This window comes from Haemaphysalis longicornis, unplaced genomic scaffold (assembly GCF_048455015.1).
Source record: "Haemaphysalis longicornis isolate Haplotype H1 unplaced genomic scaffold, Haemaphysalis longicornis Haplotype H1 scaffold_2, whole genome shotgun sequence".
NCBI lineage: Eukaryota > Metazoa > Arthropoda > Arachnida > Ixodida > Ixodidae > Haemaphysalis > Haemaphysalis longicornis.
The window spans coordinates 166325299-166351985 of NW_027526295.1; the positions used below are offsets into that span (position 1 = coordinate 166325299).

Consider the following 26687-nt stretch of genomic DNA (forward strand, 5'->3'; position numbering starts at 1 on the left):
AACACAGCATTGGGGGAATGCGCTACGCTGCGGAAAATGAATCACTTTGCCAGAATGCTAGAATAGCAAACGGCCAAACTGTTCCGGGGACATGCCTGAAAAGCTTGGGCCCTAAAGTTTCGCTTTGAGGTCTGGTTGCCCTCAGCTATACGCACAATGAACACGATGAGCGGTTTTTTCCAATGAAGGACGGGTGGATAAAAATTAGACCCGCAAAGCTAGACGTAAGGAAGCCTTCAGTTCGAGCCTTAAGACGCTCTAAGGGACACATTACAATTATCGTACGTCCGGCTGTGTATGTAGGTTTACGACGGCCCCAGCTCAAAGTGTGACGTTTAGGGCCCATTTAAGATGTACCTGTCCTTTTGTTTCTTGTTGTATCTCTCTCCTCTCCTCTCTCTCTCTCCCTCTCTCTCTCTCTCTCCTCTCTCTCTCTCTCTCTCTCTCTCTCTCTCCTCTTCTCTCTCTCTCTCTCTCTCTCTCTCTCCTCTCTCTCTCTCTCTCTCTCATCTTGTGCGTGAAAAACTGTGCCGACATGCAAAAAGTTGAAAAATGCTGTCGCCCTTATCGCGTTGCGCACATATTTCCCCGCGCACCCTTACGCTCGATGTCTCTGTCGTTGGCGCCCCCTTCTTCTTCCTAAACGCGCAATTGCACGCTGCTCCTCTACCAGTTTGCGCAGAAAGAATCTCATTCTGTTTCCTCTGACGATGACGGATGATAGAGAGTCGGAGTGGTCTCCGCTACCCCCCTCTCCCAGTTATGAGTTGCAGATTTTCTTTTTTTTTTGTAAAACTTCCTCCCATTTGTTCTCCCCCCTTCCAGACTATTATCTCGAAAAGCGCTACGCGACACGCGGGGTTTTTCATATTGCGCGTTTCTGTGTTTTCGCGATAACACGGTTTCACAGAGCGCGCGTGCCACGAGCCAGCCTAGCTGCTCGCTGGCGCGACTTTCGGTGGCCCCCGGGTGCGATTTTCCGCTAAATTTGGATTGATGGCGTTCAGCGCCAAGTGGCGGAGACGCCTCCCTTCCTTCTTCCCCCCACCAAGGGCGGCGTGCACGGGCCCGCAGGGCGTTTCTCTCCGGAGTGCGCCAAAATTCCGTGGAGGCGAGGTAGCACGCATGATCCTCGTGCTAGATCATTTTTGAAGTTTGCCGGCGTAACACTGGCACGGGCAGCGTTTTTTAACGGAACAATAGCCAGTCAGGCGGTGTTGTATCTCTTTTGCTGGAATGATTTCTAGGACTATGTCGCGGATGTTTTAGCGCGGGGACGAGGCCGGAACAGCTACAGCCGTAGTGCCGGAAACCAGATAGACTTCAAGATATTTATCATCTGCGTAATATTTTTCTTTGTGGCTGAAAAATGTGGGGGCTTACTGTGGGTTACTCAAAGAAAAACCAAAAGGAAGCTGCAAAGGCGCTCTCCACTGGCTTTTTAAAGTAGGGTCGGAAAAAATGGAGTTTCCGGAAAACGCGCAAACATTGTAAGAATTGAGGGCGCACTAAATAAGATGTTATTTTTCAATTTTAAACGTTAGGCACTCATGTTTGCCTCTCGTTTGTGTTTTCGTAAGGAAGAGTGTTCGCAAAGAGCTGGTGTGTGCCTGTGCCTGCTAACAGCAGACGCTTGCTAGGCTGGCTAAACAGCTAAACCTGAAACTAGAGGCCTACATGGTTCGAGCTGTAAAACACGCCGAATAACTGGGCTGCGAACGCAAGGAAGGACGCAATCGCCCGAAGGCTGCTGTACAAAAACGGAAATAACTGTCAGTGCCCCGTTTACCGAGAGGAGAGCTCCGGGCTCGTGCCCTTGGCGAACCGCTCTTCCTTGTTATCGTAAATTCATTAACATCCTCTCCTGCCGCCAAGGTATCTTGCTCCCTAATCAAGAAAGCAAAAGGCGCAGCTGCAGCCGTTATAAGAAAACCGGTTGCCGCGGAGAGAGACGCCCCGCGAAGAATCCCGGAGATGGGAGGTTCGAGCGGACGACGCTCGCGCGGGATACTTCTGCGGGGGAACTGTTTACGGGCGCTGGCGAAGGGCCCCGTTTGCTCTACACTCAGGTGCTGGGGCTTGCACGCGGGAACTTCCTTGGTGCCCCGGAACGTGCGCTGAGCTTTTGGGTGCGGGGCACGGCTGTCCGATTGACTTCTGGTACGAAACGCTGGAAAACGGTTTGGGCGAACGGCCCGTAGTTGGCGCACAGGCGTCAGCCTGGGCATCTATGGGAGGCCACGACTCTTTTAGGTGTCTCGGCGGGTACCTTCAAGATTGGCGCCTTCGGGCTCTCCTCGCCGTCCGTCGACACAGCCTCCAGAAAATCGTGGTGGGGTCTCGATAGGCCGGGGTTTATGGCCTCTAGGGCTAACGAGATGGGAGTCTCGCAGTGCGCCGTGTTGGCACGTGCGGAGTCCTGCCTCGGGCGCAGCACGACCGCTATTTTTGCCGACGGTGACGGGGAATGCTAAGCTATACCGCACCACGTCCGTGACAACAGCGAGTGTCCGCAAAACGTGTGTTTTCACACGACACTGGAGGCCGCTCCTGGGAATGTCCTTCTGACGCTGCAAGGCGTAACCGTAGTCAAGGGGCACGGGAGTCGGCAAGAAAACATAGAGGTCAGGTCCGCGCCGGCCGCAAACGTCCGTTTCTTTGTTGGACTTGCGGTGTCCGTAATCGAGCCCCTGCCGACGGGACACTCCTAGTCGGTTCACGGTGGTACTCGGACGCGTGTTACAGGAGCTGAATAACCTCGTGCACGAGGAAAATCAAGAGACGGGCAATACTCCAGCTTGAGCGTGCTCGGGTCCTCGAGTGCCAGCGATGCAGCTAAAAACGGTAAAGGCGGCGGTGTTTGCTTCATGTCCAAGGTTGGCGGTAATACGCGACGATTGGGGCGGGGGCGGCTTCCATGACAGGGCGCCGTTTTGAAGGAATGGTTTAGGCGACCAAGTAGCGTGAAGGCATCCCAGGCCTCAGTACTCACACTTATCACTGAAACCCTTGGCCGCCTCCTTGTCGCTATTTCTTATCAGCTTTGAAAGGCCTCGGCCTAGAAAAAAAAATTAAAGCAATCGCGCGGTCCGCTGAAAAAGCAGAGTGTCCATCAAGCTACGGCCAATTCACAGTGGCGGATTAACCAGTATGAATGACAACAATTTACTTTTGCAGATATTTGTTCTGTTCTTGAGGAAAGTCCGAATGGCTGTTGTTTGGTATCGTGTGTTATCACGTGGGTGTTAATTTACGTCTTGCCCGCGTGTGGAAATTCGAAACATTTCTTAAGAAATGCGGACAACCATAGCCCGAAATTCAAAATAGGCATGTGAAGGGGGAGGTGCGTTGCTGCAGAAGTCTTATGTTTACATCGCGAGGCTTCGGCTGCGTCGCTTGAAATGATTATGTTCGAAACATTTGGGCTGTGAGGGAATTGTTAAAGGACAATATCAATACCGAAACAGAAGCTGTCTTGTGAGATCCGCTTGGAGGCGACGCTTTTGCATTCTGCGTCCATTTCCATATTTTTTGAAGTTTTCGGAGCAAGTGCGCGCGTTTTCATGGAAAGTGAATACGCGCGCTCCGGGAACCGGAGAAGCCGGCGCTGGAGCCCAGAAACGTCTCAGCGTTCTAACTTGAGCTTCCAATCTCCGTTATTTGCATAGCAGCGGGGAGCGTTTTCGCCGGCGCCCTTATGCGGCGCATTCTGGCGCCTAGCGAACGCCTCCCAGATAGAAGGAAACAAGGCGTGTCACATCTGCTGCTTGCCTTTCACCTTTTCTTGCTTCGTTATGCCCCACGCAACAACACGCACGTGCAAAAAGAGAAAATAAATCGTTATGGTCAGTACTAAGAACTAGAAGCCTGTCGTCACAGAAGTTGCGACAGTTCCACTTGGAAGCTTCCTGGTATAGATAGAGGGTGTGGGCCGCCTACGTGCGTTTGAGCCCGTCGCGAGACGTCGGGGCGACAGCCACGGCCGCAGCGTTGGCGGCGGCTACGGCGATCGCAAAGGCGCCTGGGCGGGACCCTGGAAGGGTGGCTTTGCCGCAGCGCGAGCGCGCAGTGCGGGTAGGCGCCGCGAGTGTTTTTGACAGCGCTGCGTGCGGATTTCCTTTTCGTTCGCGGATAATGCCCACTGCGTGCTTTGGGAATGAAGAAGGCTAAGGGGCGGGGGAGGGGAGACCCTTCTGGGAAACGGCAAGTGCGGGCCTGGACGCTCTCGCTCCTTACAACGTTCGTCTAGCTCGACGTTGACGTTTTAATTCGACTCGCTCTACCCTTCGCGCTTGGCGCGATGTCGGCGACGCCGGGCGCGCTTGATGGACGTTGCGGCAGAAGGGGGAGGTCGGTGTCGTTCTCGCGGTATCGCAGGAACGTGGTTTTGCGTCTACGGAGGCGGAAGTAGGAATCTGCGTTCATCTTTGGAAATGATTTTTCTTTTTTATCTGGAATTTTTTTTTTTTTTGCGATGTCGGTTCACGGGCAGCGTTAGCTCGGCTCGAGATAGGAATTTTGGAGCTCGTAATTTCGCTTAGAGTCGCGACGGATGCTGGCGTGAAGACCGAAAGTAACCATGTCTCATCGACCTTGTTCGAAGGAACCGTCGAAAGTGGCCGCTTGCCGTGTTGTCCGCCTGTGAACGCACGACATTACTAAGGAGTGGGGTCAAACGCTATTGTCCTTCCTCCTTTAAACCAGAGAACGTAAATCTGGCACTGCCGAATCGGCCTGTAGTATTTCTATCATTCCGTAACCGTGCTGTGGTTACGAACTCGAAGGCCGGTCCATTTTTGCCAATTTTTTCGGCGGCACCATGGTTCAACGACTGTTTTGCTTTTTAGAAAGCCCTTGTTCAGCCTGCACGGATCACTGCGTAGTGGCTTTGTTTATGGGATGCTTGTTTCTCTGAACGCAGTCCTTACGTTCTAATGACGGCTGGACGGCTTTTTAGCGCGGTAGAGCTCATTGCTCCACATTGTAAAATCGCGTCCGTCGTGTGTGAGGTCTGTCAATCAAGGTCGCAGAGTGAATTAAAAAAATGCATAACGGCCAAGAAACCTCGTCGCCAGGCAACACCGTTCTGTCGCTATGCGGGGCCTCTCAATTGGGGTCACAGAGGAAAAGAATACCGTGGAAACGAGGCAGCGCGTTGCTCAGATCTCGGAGGGATCTATTCTAATTTTTTTGTGTCCATTTAAGTGTTCGAATTCAGGACCCTGTCTTCAAAAGAGAAAAGGAGCATTTTCACTTCTGAGCGCTTCGTATAGCGGGGTTACTGTCGAATTTTCTTACAAACATCGTCATTTCCATAGCTGATTATGCATTATTCCGCTAAACGCCTACCGGCACTGTTTACTTCAACATTGTCGCAGAGTTGCTTTGTTGATTTGTGCGGCGTCATTACGCGTTACTGAAGGCTTATCAAATACGTTCATTTGTACCGGCGGACTATATACCATTTCTGTTATGTTTTTTTGGTGAAAGCTGTTTTTGCAACCAATTCGCTCGGTTGCGTTTCCCCTTATGTTGTTTGCATATCGTTGTATTGCTTGCTTTTATCGTATGGCCGTACAAGATATGCCGAAGAAATGAAAATAAATGAATGAATGAATGAATGAATGAATGAATGAATGAATGAATGAATGAATGAATGAATGAATGAATGAATGAATGAATGAATGAATGAATGAATGAATGAATGAAGCATTGCGGCGCTCTTGGGTGATATACGGTTATTTAAAAAATGTTTTATCATCCAAAAAAAAAACCTTTTTCAGTATAATTATCACAGCGGTGAGCACTAATATGTTAAAAAGAACGAACGTTACATGTCGCTGCTTTTCCCGACTTAAGTCTCTAAATTCCAGATTTCACGCAAAGCTTTGCGACTGTGTACTCATTACGCCAATTATCCATCTCCGGTGCAGTGACTTCTTCATACATCCATCCACAGTTCACAGCAAGGCGGATATCCGGCTTCACATGAGTCCTACCTTGCGGGCGCTCACTGGTTTCGATTGCTTGTGCTAGCTGTGGGCATTGCGTCGTATTGTTAATGGCGCACCAGTCTCGTATTGTAAAGCAGCGCAGCATTCCGAGAGGCAATGCACGAAGGAGGGGGAGGCAGGAAGAGGGCAGCGAGGCGCAGCGGCGCAAGCTGTGCAGATTCGGTATGGCTCCAGCATTTAATCGAACTGCGGAGAGGACAACGCGCGGCCCGAGCGAACGCGCCTTGAAGTGCCGCTGTTCGCCGGCCGTCAGCCTCTGTCGTTCGCCCGCGGCACGACGCAGCCGGCATGCTAAGAGCAGCTCGCGACTATACTCGCGTATAGGTGGGATGTGTGTGCGTGGCTTCGTGCCAGCAACGCCAAAGAGCGAGCTCGAGAGAGACGGGAGGAACTGCACCCAGGGCTACGACGTTCGCCGCCGCCGCTGAGAGCCCGACTACATCCCCGTCACGTCCCCTTGGTTATGTGAGCGCGCTGCCGTGTTATTTCGTCGGCCATACTTGCGGAGGAGGCCGCCATTTTGAATAAACGCGCGTCGTGGTCGCGCCGGCGTCGTGGCGCGCGGCTTGTCAGTGGAGTCACGTCGCGTGTTTGTCGCCTACGCTCCTTCGCCGCCGAAAGTTGTTCTTGGCGAGCGTTGATCTTCTTTCTTTCGTTGTCGGCTGGAGTTGTGTTGTTGTCGCTTTGCTGCTTGCTGTCTGGCCTGAGGCTAGATAGCTGCCTCAACGTGGGGCGCCTCTTCTCATGTCACCGAGCGTTCTCTCTCTGCCCTGCAGTTGTTATGGGCGGACCTCGATGCGGAGAAGAGAACTGGTGGCGGCGGCGTCGTCCTGCTGTCGGTGGCGGCGTGGCCGGGATACCAGGTCTCCGGGCGTGGCCGCCGACATTCCCCCCTGCTTCGCGCCTTTAGGAACGTCACTTTGCTGCGATGCGCACAGGTTGGGGGACTATCTATCGCCTCCTGTCTCCTTCCTCTCCCCTCGTTCCTCCCCCTACTTCTGCGCGCTGCTTGCAGTGCCACTCTTTCGCTTTTCTCTACCTAGGAGGAATCCACTCTGTCACCAGTTAGTTGTACTTGGTCTCAGCGTAACAGCTCTGCAGACGACTAGTACTATTGGCTATGTTCTCCTAATCTCGATATCCCGAACACCATCTTATAGTTGGTTTATGCAAGGTACCACTGGGATGGATGGATTGTTGGTTTGACCGATCGATCAATGCATGGATCAATCAATCAATCAGTTTTGTTCAGTAATCTTCATTCAGTTCTACTAAATCAATTATCGCCATAATTACAGACAGAAGTCAATCAATCAATCAATCAATCAATCAATCAATCAATCAATCAATCAATCAATCAAGCAATCAATTTTGTTCAGTAATCTTTCTTCAGTTCTATTCAATCAATTATCGCCATAATTACAGACAGCAGTTCAGAAGAATTCTTCTTCTCAGCTATTCTTTCTGAAATTTTGAAAGTGAAGCTGTGTCTTGTAGCCATCACATAAGCGCATCCATCCAGGAATTCTAGATCCACTCAAAACATGGAAATTGACGCAGGAGAGCAGAGAAAGAAAATTTCAAGGAATGAAAGAAAGGGCAGCATTCATTTGATCTTTCAGCGACGTCTCGCTTGTCCTTTATAGGTTGCAGTTCCGAGACTATGCTCAAGGTTAGGGTTAGTGTGCAGGACGGCTGAGTCATCCACGTATACGACACGACGGGCTTTCAAAGTCCCAGAAACTATACGTGCTTTTACGTGAAACGTTTTCCCGCGTTCTTTTTCGCCCAGGTTCGGCGCTTCGTTGCGTCGCCCACGGCATTCGGAAACAGCACCTCTTTCAGTGCGAGCGTCTCCGGCACACCCCCTCTCTTCATCCGCGTCACATACCACGACGGTGTGCACAAGCAATGGACGACGAGCAGGCACTCGTGGACCTTCCGGTTCAGTCGACTCTACTCCCGCACTGGTTCCTTCCACGTGGCGCTCAGGTGAGCAAACCATCGGGGTTTTCAGCACTAGCAGCGCGCAAACGTCTTATTGAATAAGAGTTTGTATCACCACGGCCTCCGCGACCGGCTGCCGGCGGCGCGCCGATGCTGACGGCGCGCCGCCGGCAGCAAATCGCGGAGGCCACGGTATCACTGGCTCGGAGCGAAAATGTCCTTACGTAAGCATGGCGCGGCATCCCCTCCGTCATCGCCATCGTCACCATTACGAGGAAGAGCCCCTTCGTACGACACGGCCTGCGAATCGGCCTAGACGCGTGTGCTGACTTATCTGCTTTTGTTGCGTTGTACTGCCGCCGGACTACTGATTGTAGCTCTGAGATGCTTTTAGAGTGGCTGCCCTCGACTCTCCTGTCTTTCGTATTTCCCTCTCTTGTGTACTTTTAAGTGCGAATGCACTTTATAAGCGACCCCAAACCATCCACCGCCGGCGGCGTCGGCGGCGGCGGCGGCGTCCGCAGTCCTCTTCTCTATATATAAAAAAAAAACAGCATCCGGCGCCAGGTTTCGATCCGAGGACTTAGCGGCCGCAGCGCGACGCTTTACCGACTAAGCCACGGACGCGACGCTGATATCAGTGTTAGTAACGCGCTTTATATCTTTAACGCATTCAAACTACGTCGTCAGCGGCGTGCGTTGGCGACTCAGCGGCGTTACAGCGGCTTGATAACTGCGTGGTGTACACGTGATACTACAAACCCGATGGAAGAGATGGAAGAGAAGGCGGCGAGGCGGTGGGCTGCGGGGGCCGAGCGCAAGCGCCGCAAGCGGACCCGACAACCGTGCATTCGCACTTTCACATTCTCCCCCTCGGGGAAATGCGGGGGAATTTTTTTCTATTTTTTTTTGTTGCATCCTCTCATATTGATCATGGATCATACGCGCACTTCAATTTGAATCTCCTGCGTTGCTTTTCTTTCCGTATGTGCAAATCTCTTTTTACTCCCACCATCTATGTCCAAATGAGCCACAGATAAGCGTCATGTCGTAGGTACATATCTCTCTATTTCAGCCTTGTTGCGGCAAGCAGTGAGACAGACACCCGTGTTTTAGGGCCGTCTCTGGCGCATTTTTCTTACTTTCATTGTCTTCTTACCGTTATCTTTTAAGGCGAAAGCTCTAGATCTCAGTGCTTTATGAAACGTGGGAGGTGCGAAAAAATCTCTGTGAGGTACGTAGACAGAATCACCCAGAAAAAATGTTGCTGAACCAACAGCGAACAAACGAACAATAACTGAACAAACGGCGACGAAATGGGGCGAGGTAGAAGCAAGCACTAAGAGAAAGATTTCGGCTCGTGGTGTTCCAGGCAAAAAGTAAGACGAAGGATAACAGACCTCACGCAGCTATATTTAATTGAGAAAACCAAAACGGCGAGGGGAGGGGGTAACGGGAGAGGCAGTTACGGGGCAGAAGGCTATCATATTTCGACATTTGGAGCGAAGCAAGCAGATACGAGGGCAATTTTGTTGTCTAAGCAATCTTGGTTCCTTTACAACGGCCGCTAGCCTATACGCTTGCTGTTGAGCAGAGCTCGTTACACAATCTCGTTTTCGATGCCCGGGCTTCATGCACGCGCAAATGCTGCTTCTGCCACCGTGAAGAAAGGACAACACAATGCATTTCACGTGCCTGACGTCAGCAGCAGCCCCAGAGACTATTCTTTATTTCCAGTCTTTGGATCCAGATGCGTTTCTGATATAAACGTTCCCTTTCCAGGCGTGCAAAGCGATCCTGGAATGTGAACTGCGGTTACGCAACCCGTTTTCAGCTGCACGTTTTCTGCAGGAATGACCTATCTTTGGCTGCGCGACGGCTCTGTCGTGAGGAAGCTGCTGCCTGGCCGAGGCAACGTCTTTATTCTAACGCTGTAAGGATTGCCACAGACGTCATAGTACGGACGCGGCATTGCAATTACAAAACCCCAGTAAGAATGATGCGAACTCGGTAACCAGCATCGGTTAAACTTAATAGGCAGCTTCTGTGACAATATACAATCGGCTGGTGCTGTCGGGTCAACAATTGTTGATATTATTAAGCTAATTTGGCCTTTTCTCGTGGTTAGTGACCGTCATCAGTCTGCGGGGAAGCATGGATTTATTGCTTCTACTGGAGGCGACCCACAGCAACTGTGCCTGTCCGTGGTGGCATGCAAGCTAAGCAACTGCGCGCGCTCACAGTCTCTCTCTCACGGGATGCCGCTCCGTGTCTTCGGTTACCGGAGCCAGCGGGCATCGCGTTGTTTTCGCCGCCGGACCCTCCCTTGGAGCAACACCGCCGTGAGCGACACAAGTCTGACTACAACACGCGCACACACTCACGCACACAAACACAAACACGCGCAGTGTATGCGCCTGTGCGCGTGCGTATGCGGCCACGTGGTAGCCGTTATGCCATTTTCCCCTACTCCAAGTGGTGCGAGCGTTGTTAATAATGCTTTCATCAGAGACAGGTTTAACTTTAGGATTTGTGGCTCTGTATAATCCGTGCGGCCTCTGTACTGAAACGCCCCGCCCTCAGTTACGCACTCTGACTGGAAGGAATCGTCTTCTTGCAGCTGCTGGAACCATGCAGCCACGGTGAGCCGCTATGCCGTGGCCGTGGTGGAAGAGCCCGTGTCGGCCCTGAGCCTGACTCTTCTCAAGCCGGCCTCCCTGCCCGTGCCTCTGACGGAAGTGGTGGAACTGGAAGCCAAGGTTTTGACCGGCTCGGGGCTCTCCTTTCGCTGGAACCTGGGGGATGATAACCGGACGACTGACGGCGTGGACGACGGCGAACCCGACTCCGTGGAAACGTACGATTGCTGCTTTTAAAGACGATAGTCTTTCTTGGGCTACTTAAACACAGAAATTTTGGTCTGTCTGTATGTCTGTCTGTATGTCCGTCTGTCTGTCTGTAACTCGATTCAGCCACCCGGCCAAAGTAACACGCTTACTGCGCAATAGTCTTATATACTCGGCCAAATGTAAACGTCTAAGCCCGGTTTATATGTTCATACTTGTCAGCTTTGTTGAACAAGAACAAGACATTACGCAAATATAAGACAGGAAATTAGCACACAAGGGATTTTTGCAGAGTTTCTTTATTAAAAAATTCCTGGAAGCTCGGTTTTTCGATAGTAAATGATATTCTACATCTACTGCAGAGCAACGCGTACCGCCTGCTGTTGCCCGCGCCACCTCCTGGCGGCATATGAGAAATCACGGGGCAACAGCAACGAAAGGTTCCACTAGCTAGGTTCCACGTTCTGCTTGGAACGCATGTGGAGCACGGCAACGCGGTTCTATAAACCTTGAAGTCGGCCGCCTAGATTCACGCGCATCTCCGCCGTACTGCAGCGCTGTCATAGAGAAACCCCGCCTGTAGCAGTGGAACGCGCTAAATTCAAATCGCCTTGAGCAAACCTTTAGTGTGTTTACCTTGGGATGAGCGCGACGGAACAGGAACAGCATGAGAGGTGAGCGGGAAAGCGATGGGAGGCATTTCCGTGGCAAATGTCTACCAAGACTATCGTCTTTTGACGACATTTGCAACGAAAGGAGCAGATACGCGGCCAATTTTTTTTCTCCTACCATCGGCGAAGAAGTTTGACCGTGCATTGGTAGTGGCGTATCCTAACCTGTTCCGGCAAATCCTTGTTCAAATCTTCAGACTTTCTGCGTGTACTTAAGCGTGCGTGAGTGCTTTTCTGCGAGGTTTTAAAAATAAAGCAAATTTGTCGCACTGGGCTACCATTTCCTGTAGTATGCAAGAACCATATTCAGAGGCGAAAGGTGCTAATCTTCGGCCATTGGGAACGAAGGCTTGAAGTTCTCCGGGTGGACCTTGATGCCTCTGGCGAGGGTTTAAGGGCCTGGTATTGACCTGAAGATATACTTCGCTCTTGGACAATAAGTACCATAGTTCATGCGGGTATATATGCACAGAAACAGATTTACGCTTTAAACAGCGGAGCAAAAAGCTGTGCTATAGATGTTATTTCCACCGTTCGTCCAGGGTCATTGCATATGCATCTGCACCGCAACTTCAGAGCGTGGTGCCTGGCGTTCACATTACAAGCCACCAAAATTGTTGTTTTAGATGCGCATCGGCTGCAGTTCTTGGGGGAATCTGAAGTACTGCTAGTCTCTCAGATTTATGTAGCTAGGATACTACAAAATGAGAATATGCGTCGGGGTCATTCTGCTTCAGGTTGAATAAGTTAGCCTCTTTAGCTGCGGGAGTCATGATGAGCTTCGACGGACTACAAATTTCTGACAAAAAAGGAGCTGTAATAAATGCCTTCCTTTTTTTTCTTTCTCCTACCGCAGGTGGGGAAAGACCAGTATTGCACGTCATTCGTTCCACGCGCCAGGCACGTACGACGTCTCCGTTTCCGTCTCCAACGGTCTTCTGCCGCAAGGGGACGGAGTCCTCGTCGCTCGCCTCGAACAACCCCTGCGGGTCGTCGAAGCCATAGAGAACTTAGTCGCTAACGTCGTTGGAAACCGTCACGTGGTGTTACTGCGGCTCTGTGTCCACGGAGACGACGCCAGCGATCGAGTCAACGACAGCTCCGCTCTGACAGCGCCGACCACAGTGCCGCCGCATCGTAACGATCACGACGCGCTCGAGCCACAGTTTCAAGAACGGCCCGGGGAAACTCGACCACAGAAGGCTGCCGTAAGGGCAGGGGAACGTCAGCACTCTCTCCTCCTTCGTGGAGAACTGGCCGCTCCGCATTCATCTCAGCCCGGTGACGCTGGTGCTGATCGGTCCGCGTTAGGAAGACCGTCGCCACTCAGGGCGCCGGACAAAGTGGGACATCATAGTAAGGTTGATGGAACCAGCACACCAGGGTCTCCAACACCTCACCGGACCAGCCATCCCGTAACTGGCCGGGAACCGGAAGGCCCGAGGCGCGACAGGGACGACGTCTACCGGCTTCCGTCCGGTACTCGGGGCGGCCTGTCGATATCGAGCCCCGAAGACGTGCCTCGCCAACTGAGCGAAGAATCACCCGGGCGCGAGTGCGAGCGCAGCGACGTCGTCCTTTTCAGCGCCCGGGTTTCCAGGGGCTCGGACGTGGTGTTTGCCTTCCATTTCGGTGACGACACCAGTGAGCGCGTGGGGCCCTCTGCCAGGACCGCGCCAAGTGATGGCGTATTGATCACGCACGGCGCTGCTGCGTCTGCCGTGGTGGCCCATCGCTACAAGCGCGGTGAGTGCTGCCTGTCCTCGAGTCAACAATAAGGGGAGAGGGGTGGCCCCCTTTGTTTCGCCGTAGACAGTAGCTTGGCGGCGGCCGCCCACGATTCCGGTCACGTTCCTCGTTCTGTGCCCGCTGCCTCGGTGCGTTGTTGGCGGCTTCCCGATCAGCGGCGCGCGGAATCGAGTTAACAAGGGGCCAGTTGCTATCGGAGAGCAGTGGATTTGGGTGCCGATATCAGTCGGCTCTCGGCAATACGAAGCAGCTTAATTTGACATTTTCGGTTAATTGGAAGTGATGTGCTGGCCCCGGCAATTTTAGATGCAGTCCGATGGAAGAAATCGCTCCTCCATAATTTGAAGCTAAAACCCATTACATTGGTCAATTGGAAGTTATTTCGAATAAGAAGCATCGAGGTGACCGGCGTTTATCGATAAAATTTAAAAATTGGAAGTGCAAGAACAGCCGCCGTGTTATCTACTGACGTCGGCGGCCTTGCAGTTGAGGCAGCGCGCAGTTGATACAGCGGCAGGCCCGTTTAGCCTCGCGCGAGCGTATGAATCTCTGGCTTTCGAGGAACAGGAGCTTGATGTGGGCGAGTTGGTGGCACGTGGGGAAAATAGCGCGAAATACGAGATGATGTTTCTCAACTTTTTCTTGTTGCGCAAAGCGTTGTGTGAGCAGTCTGTGTGATGGACGATTCAGGCTTGGAGTTTAGGAATAAGTCTGAACTATCATGGCAACCCGCGTCGTACTCGGGGACGAAAGTCGAGGTTCTGAACGGAATCAGGAAGGGGGGCGTGTTGCGGACTAATTACGGTGCTGTTATTGTGTCCTTTGTTCAATTACAAGTTCGGTTAATTTGAAGACTTTTGCGGTGGTCCCGTGGACTTCATATTCACGGGAGACGATTATATACGTATTTTGGGTTAGTTCCTCCAAAATATTTGTTTAAATGACCGCTAGCCGCGTTTTTCTCCCACCGATTTATTTCACGCAGTCTCGAAACGCCTCTGTTCTGAGGATATTTCGCGGTTTTATGATCGACTGTGAAGAAGCTTATTTAATGTAAGAAATAAACTACAGTGCTAAAATCTTCTCAATGCACGCAAAAAAGTTTTGAATCTTGTGCCCTCATGGCATGCGCCCAGACAATACAAATGCAACACCGCTTTTTTCCTTTAAAAATCAATGCAGAATCCCAGTGGTGTGTCGCTGCGTCAAGCGCAGCAGGAACTGGTGCACCAACCTTGATAACCTAATTGGACCTAGTCAATAATTTTCGGGCAGACGTTGAGAACTTTCAGAACCGTTACAAGCGCTGACACGCTGTGCCGCGGGCGAGCAGGCACAATAAAGATCGCCACCGTTGCTTGTTTTTCTATCTCCGTTGTACAAAAAAAGGAGTGTTCCGTCGTTCCGTACTCCTAAAACACCGGCCATACGGACGAAAGGCCTGTTGCGACCGGGCGGGGGCACCCGATCCGACCTCCGTGGCCTCCGACATACGAGTGGTAGCGTGTATGATGCGAGCGGCCAGCTGCTGTTGCAGCCGTGAAGAAGTCCAGAAGCCGTAGGCTAACGTAACTGTTTACTTCATAGCGAGAGGTGAGCCGAAGCCAAAGAACAATGCCCCGACGGGCGAGGTTACAATACAGGACTCGAGCAGAGCGACAACATCGATTCGCTGCTCTAACAGGAATGGTTTACAACGCTTGGGCAAGCTCCATTTATACCCAAAAGCGATAACGGTCAAACGCAACACGCTGGAACACGCACAACACTCTTTCCAGAGTTCGTAAGCCGTTCATAGCCTCGGGCACGTTGAGTCCGAGAGAGGGGAGAGAGGAGGACTCCGTTGCGATCACCGGGGCCTCTGTCCTTGAAGAGCGTGGAGACGAGCCACGCAGGCAGCCGCCGAAGTTCAGCCGCCGTAGGCAGCCGCCGAATGCGCAGAGAGCGAAGCGTCTGACGAGGCTTTGTCGCAACTTGTTGCCGACATGATTGCGCCTGTTTTCGAAGGCGCACGAGTGGCTTCGCCGCACAGCCGAGGAGTGATGCGGGGAAGTACTGCGGCGCTGGCCCATTTGTAACAGCTTCTCCGCCGGGGGTCCGAGATCCCGATGGATAAGGGTCTGCAACCGTTGTCCGCAGGGATGCTGTCGAAGTGAAGTGTTCGGCAGACGCTCGACTCCAGGCCTTGTCTGTACGACACCGTGCTGGAGCTTCACCGGGCGGGTCACTGGACGATTAGTGGCTCCCCAAGAACGTCTCTGGCTTGGTCAGGCAAGCAACAGAACAACACAGGAAGACACAACCGCATCGCCGGCAAGTGCGAAGACAAATCCACACTGAAGATCTACCAGGCTTTTAGTTGCGAAAAAGTACGCGAATAACTAACTACTCTAGTTATATTTTTGCCCAGCAGTACTTTAGACACGTGAACAAACCTGAAAGTTGACATTTCGCGTGATTGGAAATGTCCCACACAAAAAAATTGCAATCGTAAAGGGCGAAACCTGTTCCAGGAAAAACAATGAAATTGAGAAAGTCAGGCGTCTACAAGCCACTTCTCGCGCTGCGAGCTGCGATTCGAGCTCCCATCATTGCTCCGAGTTTTCCCCTTGTATCGCACTTTAGGTGCGCCCGTTCTCTGAAAGAGACTGCTGCGACCGCGTGAAAAGACACCGGTCGTCTTGTTCGACAAAGGTCGAGCGCGCGGAGGAGCGAGCGAGATTTTCCAGCGTTCGAACGTAAGGCGCGCACTCCTTCCTGGAGGCGGCGTTCCCTTGGCACGATGCGAGCTCACGGCTTTGCCCCTCGGCGTGCCCGCAGTGAAACACGCGCCACAAGTAGGCGCAGACGTTTTCCCTCTCTCCTCGTTGCCCGCCTTTTCGCGAACGCGTTCGGCAAGCGAACATCGGAACGCGTTCACGTTCTCTTCTCTAGGCTGATCGGTTCCCAACTTCGGCTCAGCCACAGGCGCCACCGAAATCTCAACTAGCTTTGCCGATGTTGGCCTATCATCGGGAGCATCAGCTGGGAGTGAAACGGGCACGACGAGCTCTTTAGACAACTTGTAGTTCCCAACAGTCACTACCTCGTCGTCCCTCGCGCTTTCGGCGGCAGCCTCAGCACGCGAAGCCCGAAGCGTGTTCCCGTTCTGCTTCCTCACTGCCAGAACTACACTACAATCAGGCTGCCCTGTCTCGAAAGACGGCTCAGCCGCCCCAGACACCTGAATCTCTACGAGCTCGGCTGGCCGTTGCTCGAGGTCAGTTACCTGAGCTGGTGGCAGGACGGAATCGGCTTGCTCAGTGGCGAGATCGTCACGACTCACATCTGAACCGTGCAAACCGTTCGCTGCCTCGGCTGCAGGCTTTCCCACCACGTCGCTCGTTTCTGCACTACCGTCCGAAGGAACAGCTTCCGTTTGAGCGGACTCGTGCGGTCTCTCGGTAACCTCGTCGGTTACGCATTCCTCCTGAGCTGGTGGCAGGACGGAATCGGCTTGCTCAGTGGCGAGATCGTCATTTCTCCCAACTGAACCGTGCAAACCGTTCGCTGCCTCGGATGCAGGCTTTGCCACCACATCGCTCGTTTCTGCACTACCATCCCAAGGAACAACCTCCGTTTCAGCGGAGTCGTGTTGCCTTTCGGTAGCCTCATGGTTTCCGCACTCCAGCGAAACCTCGCTATCTCGCGAAATGTTCACGTTCAAGTCGGTAGCCGTTCCCAAGGCGTCCCGTGAATTTGAACCGTCCGAACACTCCGCCGAGATCTCCAAAACAAACGCCGACACATTATCGCACTCAGTGGACACGCACTGCCCTCTGCCGACAGTCTGAGCTAATGCGCCGTCGTTATCTCTCTCAGCAACCTTGACGCGCTGCGGGGCAGCAACGGTCGCTTCCGACTCGCGCTCCCGAGCGTCTGCTACTTTCTTTTCGTTACCGTGGCCAGTTTCTCTATCCACGACAACGAGGTCTTTTTCGAGCAACTTTTCTAACTCGGGCTTCGCTTCTTCCTGCTCGAGTTGAATTTTGTGCTCTAGGTGCTTGTTCTCCCGTTGGAGTCTCTCTTTTTCGAGCCTCTTTGCTTCCTGTTCAAGGCGCTCGAACTCGAGGTCGTACCATCGCATCTTTGCCTCGTGCTTGAGCTTGCGTTCCTGCTCTTGTTTCTGCCACTCGAACTCCTCACGCTGGCGCTCAGCCTCAGCCTCTGCCTCGGCAGCCTGACGTTTCGCGGTCTCCCTGCCATTGATCAGCTCAATGCATTCCGACAGCTCCTCATCGTCAGCCCCGACAGCGAGTATAGCCTGTATCAGCTCTTGCTTTCTCAGTGCGTCCGTAACATCCAAGCGCAACTCTTTTGCAAGCTCCAACAACTGCGGTTTTTTCAACGCCTTCAAATTCATGGCCGGTCTAGAGTACTGCTTTCCCACTGCTCCAAAAATGTTTTGCGCGATTAACCCACGCGACAAAAACACACGCCCTACCAGCTATCCTCAGAAGCCTGGTAAAACTCAGTGAAGAAAAGTCCCGCACTCACCCTTGACCGCCGTGAATTCTGCGAAGTCCGAAGCCGCCTTGACGTCCGTGGTGTTGGGTCTCGCACCGCTGGCTTCAGGTGTTACGAAGTTGCCATCCCACCGCTGCCACCAGTTGTTGCGACCGGGCGGGGGCACCCGATCCGACCTCCGTGGCCTCCGACGTACGAGTGGTAGCGTGTATGATGCGAGCGGCCAGCTGCTGTTGCAGCCGTGAAGAAGTCCAGAAGCCGTAGGCTAACGTAACTGTTTACTTCATAGCGAGAGGTGAGCCGAAGCCAAAGAACAATGCCCCGACGGGCGAGGTTACAATACAGGACTCGAGCAGAGCGACAACATCGATTCGCTGCTCTAACAGGAATGGTTTACAACGCTTGGGCAAGCTCTATTTATACCCAAAAGCGATAACGGTCAAACGCAACACGCTGGAACACGCACAACACTCTTTCCAGAGTTCGTAAGCCGTTCATAGCCTCGGGCACGTTGAGTCCGAGAGAGGGGAGAGAGGAGGACTCCGTTGCGATCACCGGGGCCTCTGTCCTTGAAGAGCGTGGAGACGAGCCACGCAGGCAGCCGCCGAAGTTCAGCCGCCGTAGGCAGCCGCCGAATGCGCAGAGAGCGAAGCGTCTGACGAGGCTTTGTCGCAACTTGTTGCCGACATGATTGCGCCTGTTTTCGAAGGCGCACGAGTGGCTTCGCCGCACAGCCGAGGAGTGATGCGGGGAAGTACTGCGGCGCTGGCCCATTCGTAACAGGCCCCATTCGGTTCAGGAGCGACTTTTTACGGAACGCCTTCCGTTATAGCGAGATTTTGCAGCGCGGTGGGAGAGGCAAACCGGCTTTAAGAGGCACGCTGTCAAATTGGCTCAAGTTTAAGGAAGATTTGCCCTCTTGACGTTCGGTGCACGATCGAAAATCTTATAGGTGGCTGAAATAACTTCAGCGTCCTCTACTGGAGCCGGTTCGTGGAATCCTGGGTCATGCTTCGGTGCGTCAGAGGGGCCCCAAGTTTTAAAAAAAAAGGAGTAAAGTTTGCCTTTATCGATACATTGCAGGGCTATGATTGCAGCGAATTAGAGCTCTTCCACCCTGGTAAGAGAGAAGTCCAATGGAGCTGGCGGTCTGCTTGGGGTTTAGCTCTATGGGGGATTTGCTATACTGAACTTTAAGGACGGCAGCCCGATCTCTACATCACAGACTAAGGACACACGCGATTGTTGGGTAGAGCCGATGACGTTTTATTATGGCGCGGCTACGCCAATCACAGCCACAGGTGGTCACTGAGGAGCGCGCGGCGTTGCGTCATGGCAGAGGGAGATTGACGCCGCGCGGCACCAGGAGTATACACGACTCGGAAAAGATGCGGCGGCGGTGGACAAGAGCATAAAGTGGGGCTGTAACCATTCTATATACATCCGTCGATTCCCATGCTTGGCTGCGCAACACACAAGGGCGGATCCAGGTGCCTGCTTTGGGAGAGGGGGGAGGAGGGCGCAACCAACCAAAGTCTCATGATTTATTCTCAGTTGCACACCAAGGGCTTTTTTCATCAACATCTTGCAGACAACCATGTGGTCAGTTTAAAAAAAGGCTCCCTCCTCTCTGCTGCGCTGATACTCTTTGAAGGGCAAAAATTGCCTCTGGGGAAAAAGCTATTAGCCGGCCTATATATATCACGCTTAACAAAAATCGAGGAGTGATGGGTGCTTTGCTTGAAGCGGGCCCCGATGGCCACCACCGGGGTCTAAAAAATTACACGTGCCTAAAAATCGGTGTCGAGGGGGTTAGTTAGTGGCTTTGGGGGGCGATCCCACCTTGGTTTCGCCACTAACGACACGTAATGTGGGAAAGCCAGTTACAAACAACAAGCTTACGCCGATATTCTCTTAAAGTCGGCTGCACCTCTAAACACAGATGCATTGCTGGAAGATATTTTTTAGGGCAATGGAGCAATGGTATCAAAAAATGGAGGTTCAAAGACATTTTATCGCGAAAGTGTTCTATTCCGGGAAACACCAAGATTTCACTGACGACATATCCGTCACGGAGATGACGCCAGTACGCCGAAGCAAGCGACCTGTAAAGGGTGCACCTCTGCCCACAGGGTCTTCTTGGGGGGAAGCAACCTTTAGTACTAAAGAGTACGTTATACTTAGGGTTGTTCGTTTTCGTGATTTATATTTTAACACGAAAGTGTTTTATGCCGGGATACACTAAGATTTCACTGACGTCATATCCGTCACGGAAATGACGCCAGTACACCTTTGCCGAAGCGACTTGCCAGCAGGACGTCGCTCGCCAAGCACACCCACGAGACAGCCGGCGACCCGCAAATCATGCTCCGCTGCAGATTTCGCTGTACATTTCACTTTCATGTTTTACCGATTCCTACGACAGAGGAATCAACGGAAGCTTTTTATTTTTATTTTATGAATGTATCCATGCGCTGAACACACGCCGCTGGCTAAAAACTAAGGCGCGCACGAGAAGGACCCACCACCTACCGACGAACAGCGTGGGCCGCCAGCCAGAGTACATCGTAATGCCCACCAGAAGGCGCACCAAGCCCCAGATTTTTCGTTCCACGTGGGCGCGAGAACTTGGGACGAGACATACAGAATTTCGCTGTAAAATGTAGCTCTAGCGGCAGTTAAAGCAGAAAATGTCAATTCCGGAAAAACACATGTCGATGCCCCATACATTTTTCCGCACTACTGTGCATGGTCAGCGGTCACAGATGTGGGACACTGAGAAGGGACCGGCGCAAGCAGCCACGCTCAATCGTGCCGTTAGCGTTGCCGTGTGGTCTAGTTCCACAAAAACAACCTTTCTCGGTCGACTTTGCAGGTGGTCCATCTTCAAGTTTTGGGACGGGCTTTGTTGTTGTAGAAACGGTTATTTGAACCGATAAAAATTTAAATTAAGTAAAGGTGCGTAAAATTTTCGTAGTTCAGAAAGCCGCGAGTGATCGCTGCTGCTCTAGCCCGCAATATCACGTGTCCCCGACTCTCGAGCAGAGATCTGACCAGCCCGCACTCGCACTGCTCCGGGGTGGGGGAAGGGAGGGGTTTCGGGTGGTCGGCTCATGTTGGTCGTAGTAAAGTTTGGTTCGTTGTTGAAGGTGGTTGGTGTCGTCGTGGAGGGTGGTGAAGGACCCGATGACGAGACGAGGCCAGTAGGTGATGAAGAAAAAGAAGTCTATTTACACGTATTTACAAGAGACGACGAAACATTACTCAAGACAAGAAAAACTGGATTAAAATTAAAAGGCGCCGCAGCGCGCAAGGGGGTATCGCGGCGCGATCCCTGGTAGGGGCCCGGAGGCCAAAAAAGGTGCCGAACCGCCGCACGGTTGGCGAGAAATTCGTGGGGCTCTGGCGCCCAAAAACCACCACGGGAGCAAGCTTTGGTGCGACCGCTCTGGGCCGCAGCTCCGAACAAACTCGTCGAAGCACGCGCTAGCAGGGCGCGAGCAGTGCCGCCTCCCCCACAGCAGCGCACATGCCAATAAGGATTTTGACCTCCGCTCCCCCCCTGGCCGTCCCCGAAGGTCAGGATGAAAGGAAAGCATCCCCCGACGCCGCGTAGAAGCCGCCGACGAGGCCCAACAAAGGGTTGCGACTGGCCGGCGTCGGCGGAGGCCGCCCCAACATTCCGCCACCGGATGGGGAGACCCAACAAGGCCACGAGAAGGGAGGGGGGTCATCGTCAAGACGGGTTCATCAGCGCTGCAATCATTACAGTCGTATTCGAAACATGGCAGGTTAGGCTGTTGTAAGGGTGTGTAGTGGGAGATACGTGATGAAGGATAGGGGCGTTGACGAGCTTTTACTTTCTTTTTTTTTTTTTTCTTGTGTCGCTAGGAAAATAGTAGGGAAGCGACAGACAGAAATTACAGATCTAGAGATTTGCTCCTTGATAATCAGAATATCGTTTGCCGGCGAAGAAAAGCACGAGGAGCTTTTAAAAATTGGATCAGTCAGTGAAAACAAAACAAAAAGAAAAGATATTCAGCCTGTATTGTTCGTTTAAAATCGCAAAGGTCGCGTTTCGGATTCAAACTGCTAAGGTATTCGATTTCCTTCGAGCTGAGTCACTTGTTTTTGTGGGGGCTCGGCACATAATTAATTTTTAAATGAACCTTATAGCCTGTTGCACAATAGTCATTAGCTATTTAGTAATCTTTCTGTTACTGCTCTTGTCATATTGCTCGCGGTATTTAGCCCTATGCCTTACTTCGCTGCATTTTCTTTGCTTATTCCCGTTTCCTATCGTGCCGTTTCATTCGGGGTAGCTAGCTGAAAGTAAGGAAGGAATAAAGGTAAAATAAAGGCAGGAATGTCAACCAGGCTGTGGCCTAGTTTGCTATCCTGCACGGGGTAAAAGGGAACAATGGGTAAAAAAAAGATGAAAACAGTAAAAGATAGGGAAGATAAGGACAGAGAGGGTAAATACGTGTGCCCAGCCTTACGGTACTACAGGCGATAGAGTTCCGTGACTTCATAGAAAGCAGTCTATTGTGCTAGAGTCTTCTGTGCAAGTTCGTTGTTTTTAGGAAGCACAGGAGCGCTTTCGTCGCCTTGTGCGTAAATGACGAAGAAGGCCAGTCGCCCAGGATTTTCTCCTCAGAGAACGGCCGCCGAGAATCCAGCCTAATGTTAGACAAACTAAGCTTATAGCGTGTGAAGTGTCAGGTCCAAAATATCGCTCACAAGTCGTGTGTTAGAGGTACAGCCGTGGTCTCCGAATTGGTCTAGACCTTTGGGGCTATGTCAAGTTTTTGTTTCCTTGGTTGGGAAACGAACATACGACCACGTGCTCTGTAATGAAGACTTGTTACTTGAGCTTACGGTTTGGGCATCGATTATAGCTGATCAATAGAAGGTGTAACATTCATTCGAGTATTGAAGCAGAACAAGGAGATGTGGAATGATAAACCAAATTATTGCGCATAATAAAATTGTTATATGCACCTCATCATTTTTTCTGAGTCCAGTTTTTTATCCTTCAATCTGTGCGTTTAATATCTGCGCTACACGGCTGTTTCGAAGGCCTTCCGAATGCCTTAGAACGAATTGTCTATCGTGGGGTGCATTTGTAAGTAAATGGTCGACTGTCAATTGAAAGCTTCCGTGTAGAACAGGTTTAAGTCGTGTAAGCAATTGTCTATGTAACAAGAGTTTCCACTGCGGGGTCGTAGATGTGGTTAGAGATTCCAAAGAGAGGGAGAAAAAAAAAAGCAGGCACCAAAACAAGACTTGGGCAGCGGGGCAAACAAGGGCGTTGTTTTTTCAAACCCTTCCCCACGCCTGTCTTTTTTTTTTTTTTTTCGCATAGTTGTTGCCTCCTGCTTCCGAGGCATAGCTAACCATAGCCACGGAGCAGGCCGCAAGCAGAGAACGGCCGGCAGTGCTCGCGCCGTTTTATTTTCTCTTTCCCTCCACCCGAAATCGCTTCGCAAACGACACGGGCGGGCAGTACGGAGACAAACCGTGCGGCTCTCAGCCCGGGGTGCGAACACTTTGCCCGAGCATCCACACACGCTCATCCCCTAGGAGAGCGCCGCGCATTTCCCACGCCGCGCACGTTCCCGTACAGTAGTCGAGAGGACGCAGCAGCCCGCGAACGTCGGTCGTGTCGTTGGTGTCTGGACAGAGCTCGGGTAGCGGACACACGGTGTGGGCGCGTTGGAGACGATGCGGACGGGATTAGCGTCCCCCGAGTAGCTCGGAGTGATTGCCCGTCACCCTCCTCCTTCTTCTCGGAGGTTCGTCCGTGGACCTTTCATCGCTCCTGAGGACGATGGCCAGAAGAGGGTCTCGACCGGCCCGCCAGCTGGCCAATCGTTTCGACCGTCCCTTATTGCTCGCGCATCAAGCAGCGGCCGCCGAAACGGATGGTTCTCGTGTGCCCATTTGGCGCTAATGCCGTCGTGCCGTCCTCCGGTCCGCGGCCTTTACGAGGTCACGGTTTCCAGAACGCGCCAGTGCAGAGACAACGCTGGGTCTCTGTGCAGACATGCTTCGAGAAGCGGCGCGCTGCTCTCGAGGGAGTCTTTTTCTGCCGCCGAGCGGCGCCCCCCTCGTCCGTGACGTCGCTCTTTTGTTGCGCCCGTAGCCGAGAGGGTGCCGCGAAATGTGTTGCGCTATCCCCGTACTCGTTGAGAGGTTATCTTCCGCGGAGACCCCCCGGTGAAGATGGGGAGAGATTGAGAGAACCCGCGAGAAGGGGACGAGCACGTCACCGCCAGGACGTATATGGCTCGCCTTATTTCACTGTCGCATTGGGCGCTATTCGGCCGCCGTAAAGGATTGCGCTCGTACGTGCTGCGAAGCGACGCACGTTCCTCCGCTGCTGCTCTTCGTGCGTCTCGACGAAAGCGGCGGCGGCGGCGGCGGCGAATATGGTCGTTCGCGCGCTCGGAAAACTTGGAACCGCTGCGCGCACTATTGTTGTCTCGAAGCAGATCCCTGGTATATAATAGCACAGCGCGCTGCGTTTACATTTGCAGCCCTCCGCTGTCCGTCATGTGCTCGTATCTTCTTCATCCGTTCTTCTTGTCGTCCTCCTCTTCTCGCCCCCCTCTTCTCGCGCTACGGCGGCGGCGGAGAAACATGGGAGCGCTTTGTGTTCGTGATGGGCCGGTAGACGATGGAGGAGTAATGGTGGCCATATCCCGATTGGCGCGATGATTGATATCGGCCGCCGTCGTTTATGCGCACGCAGGCCTCGGAACGGCTGCCGTCATCACTTTGGGGCCCATTCTTTTCGCGTCGTCCGAATAACCGTTGCTCAATTTCCTCGCCCTTTACGGAGGCGTTTTTTTTTTCTGTCTGCGGCGGTAACTCGTCCTCTCTCGCTGTCCATCTCTGCCCGGTGCCGGGCGGCCTGAAATTTTTCGCCCTGACGAGGCTTTGAATCAGCACCCGTTCTTGTGCGTGAGTGCTTGTCTTTTTGCGTCGTCCGTCCATTAGGGAGCGTTTAGTTATTTGCGGGAAGAATAGCGGCGGGCACTCAGGCACGCCCATCGCGTTGGGCCTCGACGGCCTGTACGTTGAACCAGTTAAACGGCCAAGGCGGACGCCGACGTGGCGTCCTACTCACGTCGGCAGCCACGGTCATTATGAGCGTTGACAGATCGGTGCGGTCTCAGCAGTATCCGTCTACCCACACATCATCCCGGAGAGCGCGTAAACACACTGCTGAATGGCTTGGGCGGCGTCTGCTGGCGTTTCCCCGACTTTCTTTTTGGGTTTTCGGCTGTCGGATGAGCCGGTAAAAGTGTGCGTTGCGGAGGAATCGTTTCGTTCTCTCTATGATCCATCCCATCTAGTCGGGAAAACAAAAGTACTTGGTGGTTTCTCGCTGTTTCATTGTAGTGATCCTCATCGTGATCATCCATCGGCAAAGCTCCCCCAGGCGTTTCCGTCCATTCCTTGATATTTCTCATTTCACCACTGTACCTCTCCTTTCTTCCCGTGGGATCCATTTCCTTATTGGTCACGGGGTCATCGTGTTACCTGGAGGGCGCATTGCTATTTATCAGCATTACTATTCATCCATCCCCTATTGAGTGGCTGTCATACACGGTTATGGCTTGGAAGGTAGGTGTGTGGGGGGAGGGGGGGGTGCGTTGGATGCTTACTGACATTACGAAATACATTCTCGCTGCCAAAAGGTTTTCGCAAATGCTCGCGTCGGTGTGACCGGCGATAATATGTTACATCCTTAGCTGTTCCTTTGTTATCACTTGGAAACTGGGACATTTATGTAATATTATGCTCACGTACAAAAAAAAAGGTAAATAAGCGCGAGTTGTACGTCCGAGAGCACCTACTAGGTGACAGTGTGCGCGATTTTCAAAATGCTGGGCCTTTAAGTGAAGCAGCTAGAAGGGCCAGTAGTATACCTCGACGTAGTTCACTCCCTCTCCCCGCTGTATAAATGCTGCTACCTCGGAGCGTTACGTACCGCGAAAGCAACGAGCACACTTTTCGGGGCCATCTTCACGGGCGTCTTAGAGGGTGGACCAGTTGGCGCGAAATAGTCGCGGATCATCAAGACAGCACGCAGTTTGTCGCCGGGCGCACAGTGCAGCGCAGTCGGCCCGTCCGCGCTGTTCCCGAGGCGCGTTCATTGTGGCCTCCTCCTTGGCGAGCACGCGCGGCCGCCGGAAGGAGGCGGGGGTCGATGCAAAGCGAGTTAGCCCCCGTGTGCCGGAGAGATGATGTGGTGCTCCCCCGTGTCCGCAGGAGGATGGTTCTCGGTGTCGGTGACGGCCACCAACCCGCTGGGCAGCGTTACCACCCTCATCGATCGGCCCCTGTTCGTGGGCAGCCCGGCGGAAGGGCTGTCGCTCGAGCCGCGCCGCCACGACGTCGCGCTGCTCGTGGGCCGCAGCTACTCGTTCCGGGCCGGCCTGCGTCGGGGCACGGACGCCGACGTCGCCTGGGAGCTCCGCTCGGCCGCCGCCGCCTCCGCCTCCGCGGGACACATGCTACGAGCCAGGAGCGCCGGTGAGTTTCTCTGCTCTGTTAGTCGGCGAATGAATTGTCAGGCACGTTTCTGTATCCTGCATGCCCCCCTCTCCTTTCCTAAGAAAAAGAAAAAAGATGAGCGATCTTGAGCACTCGTTTGGTTTCACCGGTCTCCCACGCAACTACGGCCGTAAGATTCAGAAGCTTCCCCAAGCGTGACTTCTTCGACTACGTGTGCGTCGTCTACGAATGCAAGAATTCTGATCGCCAATGGACATCATCCTGTCACGAACGCTTGAGTTTCGCGAGGCTCGTCGAGTCAGGTTACGTCGCTCCGTGACACGTTGTCGCGCATAACCCGCGATGATCCATCACGCTCTCCACGGAAAGAATGTGGATCAATGACGTCCGCCACCGCCCACTACCCCCACAGCGCTTGGTAGCTTGAG

The 26687-nt window shown here is 52.9% G+C and overlaps 1 protein-coding gene across 3 annotated transcripts in view; it reads left to right on the forward strand.

The window, feature by feature from the left end:
- LOC144169442 (polycystin-1-like protein 1) overlaps positions 1-26687 on the forward strand; it is a 433694-nt gene that overhangs the window by 279818 nt on the left and 127189 nt on the right. For 2 of the 3 annotated variants that reach the window (XM_077698599.1, XM_077698600.1), the window contains exons 5-9: positions 6791-6952; positions 7807-8006; positions 10582-10818; positions 12335-13224; positions 26014-26277. In XM_077698599.1, coding sequence (XP_077554725.1) covers positions 6791-6952; positions 7807-8006; positions 10582-10818; positions 12335-13224; positions 26014-26277 — 1753 coding nt within the window. Of the gene's footprint in view, positions 1-6790; positions 6953-7806; positions 8007-10581; positions 10819-12334; positions 13225-26013; positions 26278-26687 lie in introns of those variants that run through there. The other variant, XM_077698601.1, reaches the window with a different exon arrangement.